Source organism: Tiliqua scincoides, chromosome 16, assembly GCF_035046505.1.
Source record: "Tiliqua scincoides isolate rTilSci1 chromosome 16, rTilSci1.hap2, whole genome shotgun sequence".
Classification (NCBI taxonomy): domain Eukaryota; kingdom Metazoa; phylum Chordata; class Lepidosauria; order Squamata; family Scincidae; genus Tiliqua; species Tiliqua scincoides.
The window spans coordinates 7366923-7383662 of record NC_089836.1 but is presented as its reverse complement, the minus strand read 5'-3'; the positions used below and the strand labels follow the sequence as shown (position 1 = coordinate 7383662).

Below are 16740 nucleotides of genomic sequence, written 5' to 3'. Positions count from 1 at the left end.
ATATTACACTCCCTACCAGGAGCACGTAGCTCTTCATGCCCCCATCAGTGAGTATCCAGCCACGGATGTCGCATGGGGGAGCTCTGCTCGCGACCCGGGGATCCAGCTTCCTTGGGGGTTTGATGTGGAGGCCATTGCAAACAGTGACAAGCTGAGCTGAAAAGCTGGTGGCAACTTTGATTTGGTCAACTCTGGTTTAGCAAGCAAGTCCTGCTGTTGGTTCGTTTTAGGGGCCACAGACTTGTGTGTATTTTTAAGCCAAGGTGGCAGCTTTTTCCACACACCCTGCCACATTATATATATGTTACTCTGATGTCACGTTTGTGTTCCTAAACGGAAATGTTCTGAGGGCTCTGCCTTCTTTCTTGGTCCACAGTGCATTAGTAAGTCGTCTTGCGAGCCCAATACCTCTCAATATGGAAGTTCCATGTAGCTGCCCTGGCCTTAGCTGTTGAGAAGTGCCCCTTGTCCAGTGCAGGATGTTCCTTGGCGCAAGCAGGTGCCCAGTGGGGATGCCCTGCCGGCCTGGCACAGGAGCAGAACCCTTGAAAAGCTGAAGATCAGCCTGGCAGAGGAGCCCTGGCCCGGTTCCTGCAGAAATCCATTGCCACACACAAGATGGGGCATGCAGCTTCTCCTGCACTAGAAGATCCTCAGGAGGCCTTTCTGTTTGGACCCAAGAGGTCAGCATTTGCATTCCAGTGATGTGGCTCCCCTGACCAAGTCGCACAGGTGTAGAAAAGCGAAAATAATAAGCTGGGGAGGGTATTTCTCTTTATCTGGCCATGGGAGCAAAGCAGCTGCCCTCTGCAGGACTCAGAGGCTAAAGAACTCAGAGGAGCTGCTCACTAGTTCTCTGCGGTAGATCAGTTCACCAGGGCTTTTGTCTCCCCTTCCCCCATCACACTTGCTGTGTGTTAATAAACCAGGAAAAAAAGCCAAACCAACATCTCTGCTACTGCGTCTTGTGTCATCGGGCACCTCCTAGCCTGCCGATGCATCTTTTGCGCACACCGGTTGGCAAACACATGCTAAAGATTTTGAGTTCTCGGCTTCTGCAGGCTCAGAGGCAGAAGAGGAAATTCAAGGTTTTAAAAAATACAGCTAAGGAATTCTAAACAGGAATTCTCAAGGGTGTGCATGATACAGGCAGGCAGGCAGGTACAGAAGCATCAAAAGCCTGCAGACCTGCATAATTTAGTTTCTCGAGAAACTCAAGGTCTCCATTTTTTAAGCCTAGAAACCTGGCACTTCCAAAGCTGGACAGTGTGGCCAGATTAGTTTCTGAAGTGCACAGGCCTGAGCATTTCTACCCTCCCCACAACAAGCTGTAACCAAATAGACTAATTGCACAAATTTGCAGCATTTAGTTGACTCTCAGTGCCATGTCACAAGTCTGTAAAGCCCAGTAGACACCATCATACTCCCCAGTGACTTCTGGAGGCGTCTTTTCAGAATTAGAGTGCCCAGGCAGGGCAAAAGTCCCTGCAATTTCAGAAGGTTGGGGGGGGGATTTTCCACCGCATGTAGTATTTATGATCCGGCAAATATGGGAATCTGGAAACCTGGCACACATAGCCCTCTCTGCCAAGACCAGCATGCAGAACCCTTCACACAAAACGAAAAACAGTTCAGCAAAACTGACTGGATGTTTATTGTCTATAACCACACCAAAAATATCTTGAAAACACCCCAGGAACAGGCCTTGACTGGAGACTAGTCACAGCAAGTGACTAGTGGGAATTGGCTCAGAGGTTGATCCTGCCCCCCTCCCCCAGGATGGAGAAGACGGGAGCCGGGGTCCTTGCCTTTGAGAGGTTAACACAACACCTCCCCGCATTAAGTGGCACTTCTGGAGGCTACAGTAGAAAAGAGGTGGTGACCTAACAGCTTACCCCATCCTGCTCTTTAGAGATTAGAGGCAAAGTGCTAGTAAAATGTTTGGGGGGTGGGCAGGCAGGGGGTAGGCAGGTGGCTTGTTCTCCTCCCCCCCCAACTATGATAAAGCCTGGTATCTTTTGGTTGGTTGGTTTTTTAAATGCAGTGATGATTGAAGAATGGGATGCATTTAGGGATTAGTTCCTGGGATGGAGTGTAAATCTCACCTCTGAGCAGACCTGTGCCCAGACATGACCCAAAGTGTCAGATCTTTGGGGTCATCACCCACAGCTAGGACCAGTGCACAAGTGCCCCAAGCTGCAGAGCCCACTAGAATAGACACCTCCCCCCCCCCCACACACACACACACACGCACACTGCAGAGAGGCTGCAAAGTCCTTTTTAAAAAACAGATTCCCACAACACTATCTAAAAGCATTGAGAGATCAGTGCTTTGGAATCATTTCCCAGAATTAAACGTGGGGCAATAGCAGTCCACAAGTGTTCCGGATGGCCAACCAACCTTGATCGTAGGCTCCCACTCAATCCTTGCAACACAAAATTGTCTAGCAATAGACAGAGGACCTGAGAGTTCACAGTGCCCCTTATTCAGCCTGACCTGACTGGCAGGAATGAGTCTGAGATGCCTTCACCAGTCCAATGTCTTCTTGTGACTTGTGAGTCTGGGACTGTTCTCGCTGTAGAACTGGGAGAACCAACGCCTGTGCTTCTGGATAGGCCCATCCTCCTTCACAAGGAGTGGCTTGGCAGCAAAGCGCTTGTTATTCCAGACCATAATGTCCCGTTCAAACTGGGGAGAGAGAGAGAGAGAGAGAGAGAGATCAGCACAGGAATGAAGAGAGTGGGGGAGCACAAAAGAAAGAGAGCCTGTGGAATAAGGAGCAGCCACAACCATGCCCCCAACAGCTTTACATACTGAGAGGTGCAAGCCTACTCCAGGATGCATTACACAAGGCTGCTTCGGTCACTTCCACATTTTTTCTAGTGATGGGGAGACTTAAGGAGCTGTGTGCAAGATGTTGAAACCACCCACAGACCACCTGCATGCTCACTCACTCTCCACCTGGCCCCCTCCCCCAGCTTTGGAGATTTCACCTCCCACTTTCAGCGTAGAGGATCACAATCATGGTCCTGTAGCCAAGTATTATAGCCAGTGGGTATTCTGTGCCATTATGGGTTGAGACATACAGACAGCCCAGGTAGTACCTATGTACTTGTAGCCCAAAAATGCTATCCTATAAATGTCCACGCTGACGTTAGTCCCACTGCATTCAAAGGGGCTTACGCTTAGAAACGTTTTTTAAACTAGACCAAGCCAAAAGGAAGGCACATAACGAAGTCTGCTGTCACATGCGAGATTCTGTCCCAGACCAAAACAGAGCTGGAGCAGAACTAAAGGGGTCTGGAACATCAAACAACTGTAGGAGTCTCCCTCCCTTTCCAAACTCAACATTTAATGATCAAGTTTCCAAGTCTATTGAAGCTGATCTAGTTATCAACTTGCTAATGATTGACATCTGTGTTTATGGAAGGCTATACAGAAGAATCCAACTCAAGGCACCTCAGGACCGTGTGAAGGACATAGCCAGTGTGCCTTGGAGGTCTGCCCTTGTGGGTCCTGTCCTTCCACTGCTGTGCAGTCCAGACCTGCCCTGCATTCCCCAAGGTGCTCAGTCTGCTTGCGTCCCTGTCTCCACTCGCCACACTCACCTGGATGGATTCTGCCCACAATAGAAACTTGGGGAAGACAGCTGGGATGTGTCTCTGGTAGTAGATCCGGTGGGTCACTTGCTGCTGGAGAGGCTCCACAGGCGTTATGCTGTGAACCATGACACCTTGGCCCAGGAAAGCGTGCTTAAAGGTCAGAAACACCAGTCCGGGCCCCACCTGGCACATGCAGGCAGGAGAGAGACTTAATGGGCATCATTGTGACCTTACAGATCTTGAGTCATTTGTGAGACTGTCACTTCTGCGACTGGCACACCTACCTGCCTGGCTGAGACACTCAAGGCCAGCAGGGAGAAGTGTCTGCCAAAGATCGTCACGCTGTGCTTCACATTCAGCACGGAACAGTGGGTGTTGGGCTTGGGTTCCGGCTGCCACTCTGCCTGGGAGAGTCCAGGAGAAAACTGATTGACAAGGGGTTCTCCCACTCCTGGCACAGCCCTGAACCAAGCTAAATGAGAACTATGGCCCAGAGGCACAGTCTGAACAGTTAAACTCCTAAGGCAGCCATTTTGTGTTTCACTGGTGTGCCGCGAATGGTCTGCAGATGAGCTGTGAGAGCTGGGGGGAGGGTCAGTAGGGCCAATGGGGATGTGAGCTCCCCACTAACAGCACAGTGGGTCAATTGTCAAAAAAATGATGGTGTGCCTTGACAATTTTAGTACCTTGTCAGCGTGCCATGAGACAAAAAAGGCTGAAAATCACTGAAGGCATTTGTTCTGCAATTCTAGTTTATTCAGCAGATTCAGCAAAAATAAAAAAATAAAGAGATGGAGCCAAATCAAAGCTTGCCTTGAACCAAATTCAGCTGCAATTGCATCAGCAGCATGAGATAAAAGACAAATAGCAGCTCCGCGCACAAGCCACAGTGCCAAGTGTGTTTGTATCTAATAAAATAACCGGCTGTACAACCTGATGAAAGAGATAAATGCAGAACATTCTAGAATGCCACAGGCCAAGGTGGGAGTTACCATCCAGGTTTGCTTATAATTTGTGGGTGCACCTTAAACCAGCCGTTTAGAGCAGGGGTGTCCAAAGTTTTTGGCAGGAGGGCCACATCATCTCTCTGACACTGTGTTGGGGGCCGGAGGAAAAAAGAATTAATTTACATTTAAAATTTGAATAAATTTACATAAATGAATTTATTAGAGATGCAACTTATATGAATGAATGAAGGTCTTGCAATAGCTCAAGGCCTATAAAAGGTCTTGCACAAAGCAAGGCTGGCCTTTCCTTTGCTGCTGCTACTGCATCACAGATGTGAAACAGGAAGCAGTGGAGGGAGCCCTCATCCCACAGCTCATGCAAAAGGTCAAACAGTCACCCTCACGCTGAGAGCAGTTGCGTCCAGCCAGTGCAAGCTCCAGCAAGTCTCCCAAGGGCCAGAGGCTCATTGGAGACTGGGGGCTCCCTGAGGGCTGCATTGAGAGGCCTTGAGGGCTGCATGTGGCCCCAGGGCCGGGGTTTGGGCAGCCCTGGTTTAGAGCATAACATGCAGTAGTGTCAAAAGAGGAATTACAGCTCTTGATTTATCTGAGTTGGAACATACAAGTTACAGGAAAACTGTATGAAAAATTATACTGTCACTGCTTTATAGTATAGTCCTGAAATTGGTATTAATAGGCAAGGATAAAATGATGCTATTAACTGGAAGAAAATATAAATGAAGCCCTGTAGTGCAAGCCACCAAAGGTGTGTGGTATCCTCTCTCTGTGCGAACCGAAAAAAGTCACTGCAAAATGTGGTATTTCTGATACACAACTCCAACTCTACTGGCAAAAATATATGGCCCTAGGCAAGGGAACTGTGTTCAATCTTGTGGTGCCGGCACATGTTAAGCACTGTTGGTGAAAGGAAATTATGGGGAATTATGTATCTTTTACTCTTGCAGAAATGATGAGAGAGCCTAGCCAGGCCACCCCTCTAAGGCTGCCAAGATACCTAAAAGGTGTTCTTAGATCAGAACACAGAGTGTTAAGTGCTGAAAAACTACTGATTGCAACCAAATGGTGCAATAAGGAGTCAACGCCACTCCGAGAAGGGTTAGCCAAGGCACGGTGTGGTAGAACAAACTCTTACGTCACCTTTCAGACAGGTACAAAGGCCTACTGTGTAATACATAAATGCAAAATATCAGATAGATACCTGATGTTCATTAAAATTGTTTATGAGAAAATCTAGAAATTAATAAAAAAGTAGCAACTTTAAAAACTGCTGGCTAATCTGAAGGGTGAATTCTGAACAAAACTAGTCAATGACCCACTGGCAGAGTTGTGGGGTCACCCCCAGCACACATCCTTTGGCACAACTAAATCTCTAGCAAATCCTTGCTGAAAGAGAGCCCAGCCCAGTTACCTGCCAGGAGTGCTTGAAAAAGCTCCAGAGTTTAGAGTTGATGCATCGCAGGTCCGCTCCACTCAGGAAGGAGGGTTTATGGAGGAAGGAGAGGTGGGCTGTATCTGCAGCATTCTCAGGAACTTCCTAGTGTGATGGGACAGGACAGCAGTTAACCAAATGTTCAATGAACGCCTGCAGCTGCCTCATCCTCCAGTCCAGCCACAGGTCTGCCGAGCTCAGCATCGACTGGAGGCCACTCTCCAGGGGCCCTCCAGACTTTCCTGGCCCCGTGACCAAAGGCCTTCAGAACCAGGGATGGTGGGAATCAACCCTGAGAACCATGCCATGCACACACTTTGCTGGTAAGTAAAGCCAGAAGAAAGCCCCCAGCATTCCCAAGGGGCCATGAGCGTTTTGTACTACTGTACTTATTAGAGGAGTGCAGTGAGAGGGATGAGAAAAGAACCAAGGATGATGGCAGATGAAATCACACAGCTTTCCCCCCCCCCCAAGAGACATCATTCCAGAGAAGAGTTGCATTCTCACAGCATTATGCTTCCATTCAAACTCCCCATCCCTGCTTGCAGCTATGGCAAACCCTGCACATGCCCCCTCCCCAGTTCTGGTCCTAGCTGAGCTTGTGGGCCTGGCCTTGATTCCCTCCATTTCCCCTTTCCCATCTCCATTTAGACCAGGGGTGGTTAGCTGTTCACAGCTCCTGGACTTTAGGGCTTCTGGACGTTGAAGCAGGAATTTCAGCAAGTGCAGCTTGTCATCTTGCAGAGAAGAAGCTGCACCAGCTAAAATTCCTTCCTCTATACAATGGTGAAAGTCCAGGAGCCCTAAGATTGAAAGGTTGGCCACTGCGAGTTTAGACTGTAAGCTAATTGGGACAAGAACCTCTTTTTGCCCACTCAGCCCACCTCTCCTGAAAGTAGGAGGGTATTTGCCAGATTCATACCTCAATGTGCGCATTGACGAAGTGCTCAGTGACTCCGCGGAACACCCACTTTTGGGAGGACACCTTCTCCAGCTCCGGGATTTGCCATGTGGGGTCGATCCCATCGCAGTGGTACCAGACAGCAACTATGCCGGCAACTTCACAGGATGGCCAGACCTTTATCTTTGCGCATTCAGGCACTGGAGAAGGGAGGGGGAGGTCAGAGCCACAGTAACGAGGACTTGTCTGCCCCGACCTCCACTTTTAAAGTTTAAATCCCCCCCACGCTTTTAAACAACTCAGAGAAATGCTGCTTGTTTACAGGAAGAGGCCACATACTGAAAGAGTAGCAAGACACCCGCACCCACAAAATGAAAAATCACCTGTCTCGGCATACGGGATTCTGGTGCACTTGCCATCCTCCCCGTTGAACTGCCAGCCATGAAAGGGGCATTCTATGCAGCTTCTTCCCACTACCTGGCCACCCACAGCCAGGTTGGCACCAAGGTGAGGGCAGTAGGCATCAACCACGTACGCCTTCCCGTCTAGGCCCCGGAACACGGCAAAATGTTCCCCTGCAGGGTAGAGAGGAGGACAAAGGTTAGGGAAGGGACCCTGTGCTCAGGGGGAGGTGTTGACTGTGGCTTTGCTCTGGGTGGCTTCTTGCAAGAGTCAGCCCCCCCCAGCTGTGAGCTGGCATAGACATGCTGCCAGTGGCTACGTAGGCAGGTGGGGATGGGCCTGCAAGACCTTGCATGGGAGACTTGGAGCCTGTCTACTCAGACGTTCCATTCATAGCTTTCTCCCAGGTCCCATATCATATCTGGCTTTCTCCCAGGTCAGTGTGGATAGGATTACAGTCTTATGGCGCAATCCTAACCAACTTTCTAGCACAGGCATAGTTGTGCCTGTGGGGCATGTGCTGCATCTCGCAGTTGGGGGGCAGTCATGGAAGCCTCCTCAAGGTAAGGCAGTGGTTCTCAAACTCTTTGGGAGAGTTTGAGAGCCACTAAGTTCTTGCGTGGGGGGGAGGGGGGAGGCAACAGGGGCAGGGGAAGGCAGCGGCACGATCCCCAGAATCGTGCCACTCAGGGGGGCTGCAGGGAGCCCGGCGCGACTGCAGCAGGGCTCCCTGCAGCAGTGAAAGTAGATGTGGAGCAATCGAGTCCTTTACAGAGTCCTTTACATGTGTGCTTGGGTCTCACTTGTGAGCAGCAAGAAGTTCCAGGCACACAGCATTAGCTGGGCTCAGGCTTCCTTTGGAGAAAGGGCCAACAGTGTCTTTGTAATATTTGCTTGGTTTCCAAAAATACAGGTCTGAACACTACATGGAGTTTGGTAGCACATGCTTCTGGAGGCAATGTGGGCTACAAAGGTGTTGCAAGCCCAGCTGCAGCTGCCAACTCTTCCTCTTGGCTTCCATTGCAGCTTCTGTCAGGATGATGCCAGCACAACAGCAGCAAGCTGAACATTCAGCCAGCTACACTGACTTGCACAAAACACTCCCCACTTCCCCTTGCCCTTTCCCTGTTCCAGAATCAGCTCACCCACCGCAAGCTTATAACAAGAGTGTTGCAACATCTTATAAATGGGTTAATGTGGTTAACACAGATAACAGAATAGCACTGGAGGTGTCCAAAGCCCACAGGCACACTTGGCACCAGTGAAAGGAACCAGAGAGAACACTCAGCAGCTGCCACCCACTGTAGGATTTAGCAACAAGACTCTGCCCAGAATTAGGCAGAGCACCTTAAACTGTTGCACAGAAGCCAGAACCTTCCACATCACTCTGCTTTATGCTGCAGTGGTGTGCATGCCATTGGCTGCTTGGGGTTTTTTTTTAGTGCCATCAGTTAGTTGCCTTGAACATATAAGTAGGACATGAAGGGTGCAATCCTACTTTCCAGCAGTGAGGTAAGGGAACAAGCATGCCCTTACCTTGAGGAGGCCTCCATGACTGCCACCCAACTGCAGGATGCAGCACATGCCCCTTTGGGACAGCTGTGCCAGTGCTGGAAAGTTGGTTAGGATCTGGGCCTAAGAGTCACAAGCTTGCTAAAACACCAACAGGCAAACAAGGGCTCTGAGACTTTTTGTAAACAAAGACTGGAAAATGATTAGATAGTTGCATCTCTCAGATACAAACACAGGCACCTCAGTAGCCCCCAAACAGTTATGAGGCCATTCCAGGCCACTCACAGAGCTAAAATTTGATGCACATGTACAGAAGCTGATGAGCAGAAATGGAACATTCTTACACTTAACAGTCAGAACTCAGGGCATGAAGTTTACTCTATAAAGGATCAAACATCACAGCACATAGAGGGAGTCATGCTGAATGGGGACAGAGTGTTGGGGTCCCTGTTCCTTTAAGCTTAAATTGGGGGGAGGCAGGAGTACTTCCAAGTAAAACGGACAGCTCTGAATAGTTTAAGCTTAGCCCGATGTACAGTGTGCTTTCTAAAAGCTAATAAAATAGTCAACATCATTTTTGAAGGCATTGGCTTCTATAATTAAGAAACAAGGCACGCCTTATTCGAGAAAGAAGTTGCCTTGTCTTTGTCACAGAAGCTAATTATTCTCCACAGCCTGGTTTTGATGGGTGGCGCAAAAAGCTTGGTGGCAGTACATCAGAACTGCCCACTGCAAGACAGCTGGCTGGTGATCTTGGGGCTTAGCCACCATTCAACCTATCCTCACTGCCATAAATCACAGATAAGGACCCAACCAGTACAAGAGTGAATGAAGTGACCCCCATGCCCCACTCTGGCATGCTCTGTGTCCCCAACCAGCTTTTCTTGTTCTGGCTTGGGACACAGAATTGGAGAAAGGGTTACCGAACCTGCTGACAGCTCCTCTGAAGAGTGGCACTGAGCTGCTCGTTCATGGAGGAAGACAACAGAGCTGTCAGCCAGAGGCAGCCGCCTCAAGCCTGCAGTCACAGCAAGAGCCAAGACACCAAGTGGAGATGAAGCCCACCATAAGTATAACCAGTCCAAGATCAAATGCAAATGTCACTCAATTCTTCAATGCTTAAGATGCACCTGCTGGATCAAGTCAAGAGGCCCATCTGGCTCACGAAATACAGGGGCCAGCAGGGCTTCTCCAGGAAGTTTGTGAGCAGGCCATGAAAGGAATAGCCCTTCCCAAGAGGGGCTCTCCAGAAGTTAGTATACAGACAGACATGCACTGTTCCTGAACTAATATATCCATCATGGGAAGAAGTCTTTGAGACCTCTCCTCCTCCTCCAGGAAGCTGTGCAAATAACCTGGTAAAAATGAGAGAGAGAGAGAGAGAGAGAGAGAGAGAGACTTCATTGAGGAAAAAATATATCAATGCAAGGGCTTGCTTGTTCTTTAAGTAAAAAAAATAGCATGGTGAGTTTTGACTGAGATCAGAACCATAGTAGGGGGAAGTATTCAAGGGCTCCCCTCCAACCCCTGTGGTGGATCTGTCATATTTCATAGTCCCTCTCAGTATTTGGAAATATAACCAATCCTCCTCCACCCTTTCCCTCCCCACAATGTTGCAGGATTAGGCACCTGTCTACTTTAGCCTTTGCTGTCTGGAGTCCAAACCAGAACCTAACTTCAAAACACCAAGAGTGATGGTGGTCACTTTCAAGATGAATGGGCCTGGAATCAGCACCCTCTGCTCTCAATTGCAGAATTAAGTTTTTGCTTTCCTGTTGCAAGCCTTCTTTGTCAAAAGCCTTTATTGCAATTCAGAGAGAGAGAGAGAGAGAGAGAGACTCCTGCTCTCTCAATAGTTATTATTGTATTCATTTTATAGGAGTGAAACCACAAGGAGGAGGGTTTACTATTACTCTGCATGAGGCTCCTCTAAACCAGTTCAATGTGCCTGCATAGAGAGAGTTAAAACAAACACAAACAAACTTGAACAAGGCTCTAGATTGTTAAGTTCCTGGTTCTTTGCAGCACCCAAGAACAAATATATTTATTTCACAGAAGTATAAGGATAAATCAGCTCTGTGTTTTCAAATAATACCATCATGTTCCATATTATTCACTGTGGAATTTCATGCAGAATGCTCGTATGTTGAAATATCTGTATTCTATCAAAAGTTATTGCCAAATAACCAGAAAAGGAAAACAGGTTGGGTGACCTGTACCATTATATATTTAAGTAAATAATGTTACTTAATAACATAATGTTAATGGGGGTTACACCAAACCTTGTGATGCAACTGCATTTAGGTTGTGCGTATGATATTGTAGTTTATTCTGTATGGCCTGGTATGGGAAGAGGTCCATCATGTGAGTGATGCAATGAGCTCTCACACTGGTGACACAAGCCCTAGTGTATAGGATAAGTTATACTCCTATACAACTCCAAAAGCCCAACAGTGCAGTCCCAGACATGCCTGCCCAGGTACAAGACCTATCAGTTTCAGTGGCGCTTGCTCCCGCTGCTGCCACTCTAAATGCCCACCAAATGATGATAAGCATGCAATATTGGGTCTTAAAGTGGGGCCACACAGTACCCCCTCCCCCCCCCCGCAGATATGGGAGCCACAAGCCCACAGCAAGGTGGGTGCTTTTGTGTTCCTCCAGCTGTATTGATGCAGCCACCCCCAAGATTTCAAATGTCTCTGCCACTTTGCAGGACTTCTTGCCTTTCAACCAGACATCCCAGTTTCTGCAGCCGACAGTTGTCAGGTTTGTCTGCAAGCACCAGCGTCCCAAAGAGAAGAGGCATCGCCTAGCTGGAGAAGTTAAGTCAGCACCTCCATAACCTTAAAAGAAACGTGGGGAGCAGTGAGACCAAGTTCCCACCCTCAGAAGAGTGAGATTCCACTGAGCCAATACTCAAGTATTCTGCTACACCTATCAGTAAAGCTCTCTTCCTACCAGCTTCAATCTGAATTGGGTGCAAGGATATTTCTGAACAAGGAGTTAAATCCTTCAGTGCTAGTTTGGCCCTTGTTTTATCAGAGATCCAATAAGCTAGAGATCCCCTAACCCCCCACCGCCACCATCACTACAGAGCTACAGATCCCTAGGAGCAGAAGGGAGCTATTAACCAATTTAAGACCCCTCCCAAGTCTTGCTACCAGGCTTACTGGATATGCCAGGGACCATTCCACCACAAATCTCTGGCTCCTTTCAAAGAGTATCCCAAAACTAGAACTGACCATTACTGGTTTGCAACCTATTTAAGCCATCATGCCCCCCCCCCAAATAATTAAGCAATCATAAAAACATTGGGAACTGTAGTTTTACAAGGTAAATGAACAACTCAGTTTCACAATTAAGCATTGCCCCTGCCCCACGTCCTCTGATGTTCTGGGGACCTGAAGTTGATGCCTTATTCCTGTCCCATGCTAAACTTGGTGGTGCTTTAACTGATTGCACCAGCTCTCGTTCCCCTCTCATCCCCCTTTTCTCCCCAGCTATACTGCAGTCCACCCAGAAACCCATAAAATCACCCTCTCTGACCTGCTCCCCTGCCCTTCGTGACTGAAACCTGCAAATGTGTTTGTCTGCACAGAGCTCAGTATCTTTAGATCTGCCAGGAGCAATTATCAAAGCTGGGCATGACAAATGAGTTCCTGTCACAAGGAGTTCCTGTGCCTCAATGTTTATCTCTGCACGCTTTCCCCTTGAGGTGATTTCTCTCTGGCTGCCCTAGGAAAAGGCAAGCCTACGGGTCAAAAGGGAAACCAGTTTTGTTTTTGTTTTTTGTTCTGCTACTAACTGAAGAACTCTTGGGAAACTTAATTTACATAAATGAATACATTAGAGGCAGAACTTGTATGAATGAATGTACTGAGCATAATTTATACTACACATGAGAACTATAACACAGGCATGTAGAATTCCATGAGAACTATGAGCCGTTTGCCACACACCTCTTGCACAGTGAAAACATACAGACCAAGCCAGAAACACAGGGAGACACCAGTGGTTAATTTAGTACTGCACAGAAGGTGACACCAAAACAAAAGGCAAGTTCAGCATTACAGAGGACACTTACATGACACTGCAAACTAGATGCCCTACATCAACTTGGTTTAATTCTCATCCTACCTCATCTTTAAATCTTAAGAGCCATTTCCTCAGCTTATCGCCACCGCCCCCCCCCCCCATTGAGGCAAATACTCAAGTTAAAAGAAGGATTCACAACCATACACACTCCCTCTTTTATACTTCCAAACTCTAACCCAGCAGTTTTCAACCTTTGTCATCTCACGGCACACTGACAAGGCACTAAGATTTGCCAAGGCACACCATCAGTCTTTTGAGAATTGACAAAGCATGCCATGCTGCTGGTAGGGAGTTCACATCCCTCAATGGCTCTATTAATAAATAAATAGATTTGCCAAACTCCCAAGACACACCTATGGACCATTCACGGCACACTGGTTGAAAATCACTAACCAAAAAGTTTCTCCCCCACTGCCCTTCATGACTAACCTCTCACAGACACTTTAATGAGCAAACTGCTCAAAGGAAAATCAGGCCTGACCTAAAGCAGCAGCCAGACAAAGGGACCAATCCTATCCAATTTTCCAGTGCCAGTGCAGTTATGCCGATGGGGTGCGCACTGCATCCTGTAGTGGGGAGGCAGTCACAGAGGCATCCTCAAGGCATGGGGACATTTGTTCCCTTACCTCAGGCAGCATTGTGGCTGCATCAGTGCTGGAAAGTTGGATAGGATTGAGCCCAAACTTCTTTCAAGGGGAATCAGGTCAAGGCCAGATACATTTACCTATTCTGCACAGAGAGTAAGGGGGAGATGCCAACACTCCCCGTCTTTTTATTTCCACCGACTCTGGCTACAATCCTCACTCAGCCTAACTGCACACATGTTTTACCACAAAGTCTGTAAAACTTATCATGGAAGGGTGGGAGGAGTGTCACCAGAAGAGCTTTGTAGAATCAGGCCAACGTTCCATCAAGCTACCAGCCACATTCCTCTAGGAAGCCGTCCAGAATGCATGAAGGCAGTAGCTCTCTCTTGCCTCTGCTTCCAACATGGAGGTGCCACATCACCAGCAACAAACTTCTCTTCCTCCATTATTTGGTCAAATTCCCCTTTAAAGTCAGCCAAGTACAGACAGGACTGCAGCCTCAGGGCCTGATCTGATCCAATTTTCCTGTGCTGATGCAGTTGTGCCAGTGGGTGTTTGCTGCATCCTGTCCTGGAGGGGCAGTCACTGGGGGCTTCTCAAGGTATGGAAACATGTGTTAGCATGGGGTTGCATTGTGGCTACACTGGAGCTGGAAAGTTGGATAGGATGGGGCCCTCAGTCAAGCATTAGAGAAACAGAGTATCAAACACAGAACAAGGTGTCTTGTTTTTGGTTTGGTATCCAGAAGCCACATTTGTGCCATCCCCCTTTTCCATGAAAAAGCAAATGAATTCAAGCCGAGGGCAGTTAAAAAGTAGCCATGCTGCTGAGAAGACCAGATAAGAGATTTGTCAGCTGGACAACTGTACAAGCCTCTACTTTCAGAGGTCCTTGACCAACCCAGGATATGATGCCAGCAGAACTCTATTCCAGTGTACCCCAGACACTGGGGCTTGTGTTGACTGAGATTGTGCCAACACAGAGCAGGGAGAGGCCAACTGGCACCATAACTCAGGGCCTAATCCTGAACAATGGGCAAAGAACTGGGTTGACCCTTATCTTCTCATGGTTGTCAGGGCACTGCTGCCTCGCTTTCTGCCTGCCCACTGCACCTCGCTTATCAGCTGTAGTTTCTGATCAAGCACACCCGTCTGGAGGAGTCCCCTCTTCCCCTTTCGCTACAGCATATATCAGACTGGAGCCTGTGGCTGCATGTATGATATTCAACCTGTATTGTATAACAGGCTGCATGTATGTCTGTATTTCAGAGCCACTTTTCTGAAGCTCAGCACAGCAGACCACAATAAAAACACACCATCCAAACGACCCCAGTGCAGTTCAGGGTTGTTTAAGGAAAGCCAAGCCAAGCCACAGCCCCCAGACAGGCAGGGCAGGACGGGGGGGGGGGACAGCTCCAGAGGGGGTCCCCCTCAAACGTCCAGGGAGTGCAGGTTTCCAGCACCCCCGTAAGCCCCTGCCCAGGGCGCTGGCTGCAGAGAAGCCCGCCAAGAGCGGGCCGCGGCCCAGAGCCTGCACTCACCCAGCGCGGCCACGTGGCGCACGTCTCCGGGGCGCAGCTGCTCCGAGTCCAGGAGGCGGAACCAGCCGTTGGGGTAGACGGGCGGCAGCTGCTGCCCGGGGTGGCGGCTCCCGCGCAGGGTGCGCGCAGGGTAGTAGCCCACGTCCTCCGGCAGCCGCAGCAGGCGCAGGGGACGGCGGGCTATCTCGACCAGCGCCCCCGCCAGCGCCGCCAGCGGCAGCAGCAGCAGAAGCCCCCGGGGCTGCTCCCCCGCCCCCTGCAGCAGCAGGCAAAGCAGCGCCGCGCCGCAGCCCCAGAGCAGCGCGCCCCACACCGGCCCCATCCTGCGGCTCCTCCCGCTGGCGGCCCGGCCGCCGCCAGCTCTTATAGCCGCCGCCGGGGCGGGGCGGGCCAGGCAGGCCCGCCGCCTCTCTCTCTGCCCCAGCTGCAGAGGCGCCCTGGCAGCCGCCCTGCACGATCCAGCGGGTCCCCGGCGCATGTGCAGAGTGCCCTGCCCTGCTGCTCCTCCCCAGAGGCAGCTGCCTCCTGGGCCTGCCAGCTGGAGCACTGGCACCACTGATAGGCAGCAGCAGAGTCAGGGCTTCTTCCCCATCCCTGGAGGTGCTGCCAGAGATGGACCCCTGGCCCCTCCTGCATGCCCCGCCTGTGGGACTGCAAAGGCCCACCAGGAGGCTCTCAAGTCTGTGCTGGCCAAATAGCTGGCGCAGACTTGAGAAGCCCCATTGCAGGGCTTAGGCTCATCCTGGGGGAAAGGCACAAAAGTCACCTTTCCCTGAGGAGACCTCTGGTGGCCCCAGCGCTGCTGCTGGATGCAAGGCAGCTAGTCGGGCACAGTGGAGCCGCCAGGGGTAGGACTGGGCTCCCCGTGAGCAAACAGCTTCTTTGGCATTCTCTTGGAAAGTCAATATTATCCCCAAGTTGCAGAGAGGGAAAACCGAGGCCCAGAGGCTCGCCCTATTTCTCTTTCTAGCTCTCTCACCCTGGCCTGCCAAAGAGTTTGGTGGGACTCCAAGGTTTGCTTCTAGCATTGCAAAAGCCTGGAGGTGATAAGGGTGTGATCATCGTGCCTGTTTGCTCTGCTGCTTCAGTGGAGCCAGGTTTCAGGGTTTTGTACCCTCAGGGGACAGCATGGCAAGAAAGCAGGCCTGTAGACAAGGGCTGGCAAAGACTGGCATCTTTGGAAGAGAGGCGGAGAGCAGGGATCAGCCACGTGGCTTAGAACCATGCTGAAACAAAATGGGACAGAAACGTGAGGCTGACCCCGTGATGTCTTACAGCAGCAACAGAGAACTTCCCCAGACTAAGGCAGTGGTCTCCAAACTTTTCGACATGCCTCATATATCTGACACAACATCAAGGGCCAGAAAATAAATAAATCACGGAGAAACAAAGTGCTGAGGGTTTGACTCGATACAAGAAGTGGGTGGGGGTGAAAGGAAGAGGGGAGCAGGGGGCAAAAGGGACTTGCAAAAGGGGGGGAATTTTGGAAAAGCATCATGCAGCCAACGACACAAATCATAGTCATTTTTGTCTTAGCTTCTGTTCTGCGCAAGTTTAACGTAGACATTAACGATATTCCAGGTCTCCCAGCGTCGCTATGTATCTCATTCAGCCACTAGAGGTGCTGAATGTAACACAAGGTGATGGAATTATTGCTTTCTGACGTTGTATCACATACAGCACCTTTAAGTGCAATACATGCA

General features: G+C 49.7%; 1 protein-coding gene across 1 annotated transcript; it reads right to left on the bottom strand.

Annotated features, from left to right (window-relative positions):
• Positions 1 to 2527: 2527 nt before the first annotated feature.
• LOC136635650 (cholesterol 7-desaturase nvd-like) lies at positions 2528 to 15515 on the bottom strand. Its single transcript, XM_066610899.1, has 7 exons — positions 15038 to 15515; positions 7285 to 7476; positions 6923 to 7101; positions 5980 to 6105; positions 3888 to 4007; positions 3610 to 3786; positions 2528 to 2689 (listed from the first exon to the last, which is right to left on the bottom strand). Exons 1-7 carry the CDS (start codon positions 15513 to 15515, stop codon positions 2528 to 2530), a joined length of 1434 nt encoding a protein of 477 aa, XP_066466996.1.
• Positions 15516 to 16740: the final 1225 nt, after the last annotated feature.

Bases quoted from the DNA above. Each gene is read 5' to 3' on its own strand.
- LOC136635650 (XM_066610899.1), bottom strand. From the start codon at position 15,515: ATGCGCCGGGGACCCGCTGGATCGTGCAGGGCGGCTGCCAGGGCGCCT. The intron at 4,008-5,979 runs GTAACTGGGCTG...GGACTCTCCCAG, and splicing joins TTTTCAAGCACTCCTGGCAG to GCAGAGTGGCAGCCGGAACC. The intron at 3,787-3,887 runs GTAGGTGTGCCA...TGCATGTGCCAG, and splicing joins TGAGTGTCTCAGCCAGGCAG to GTGGGGCCCGGACTGGTGTT.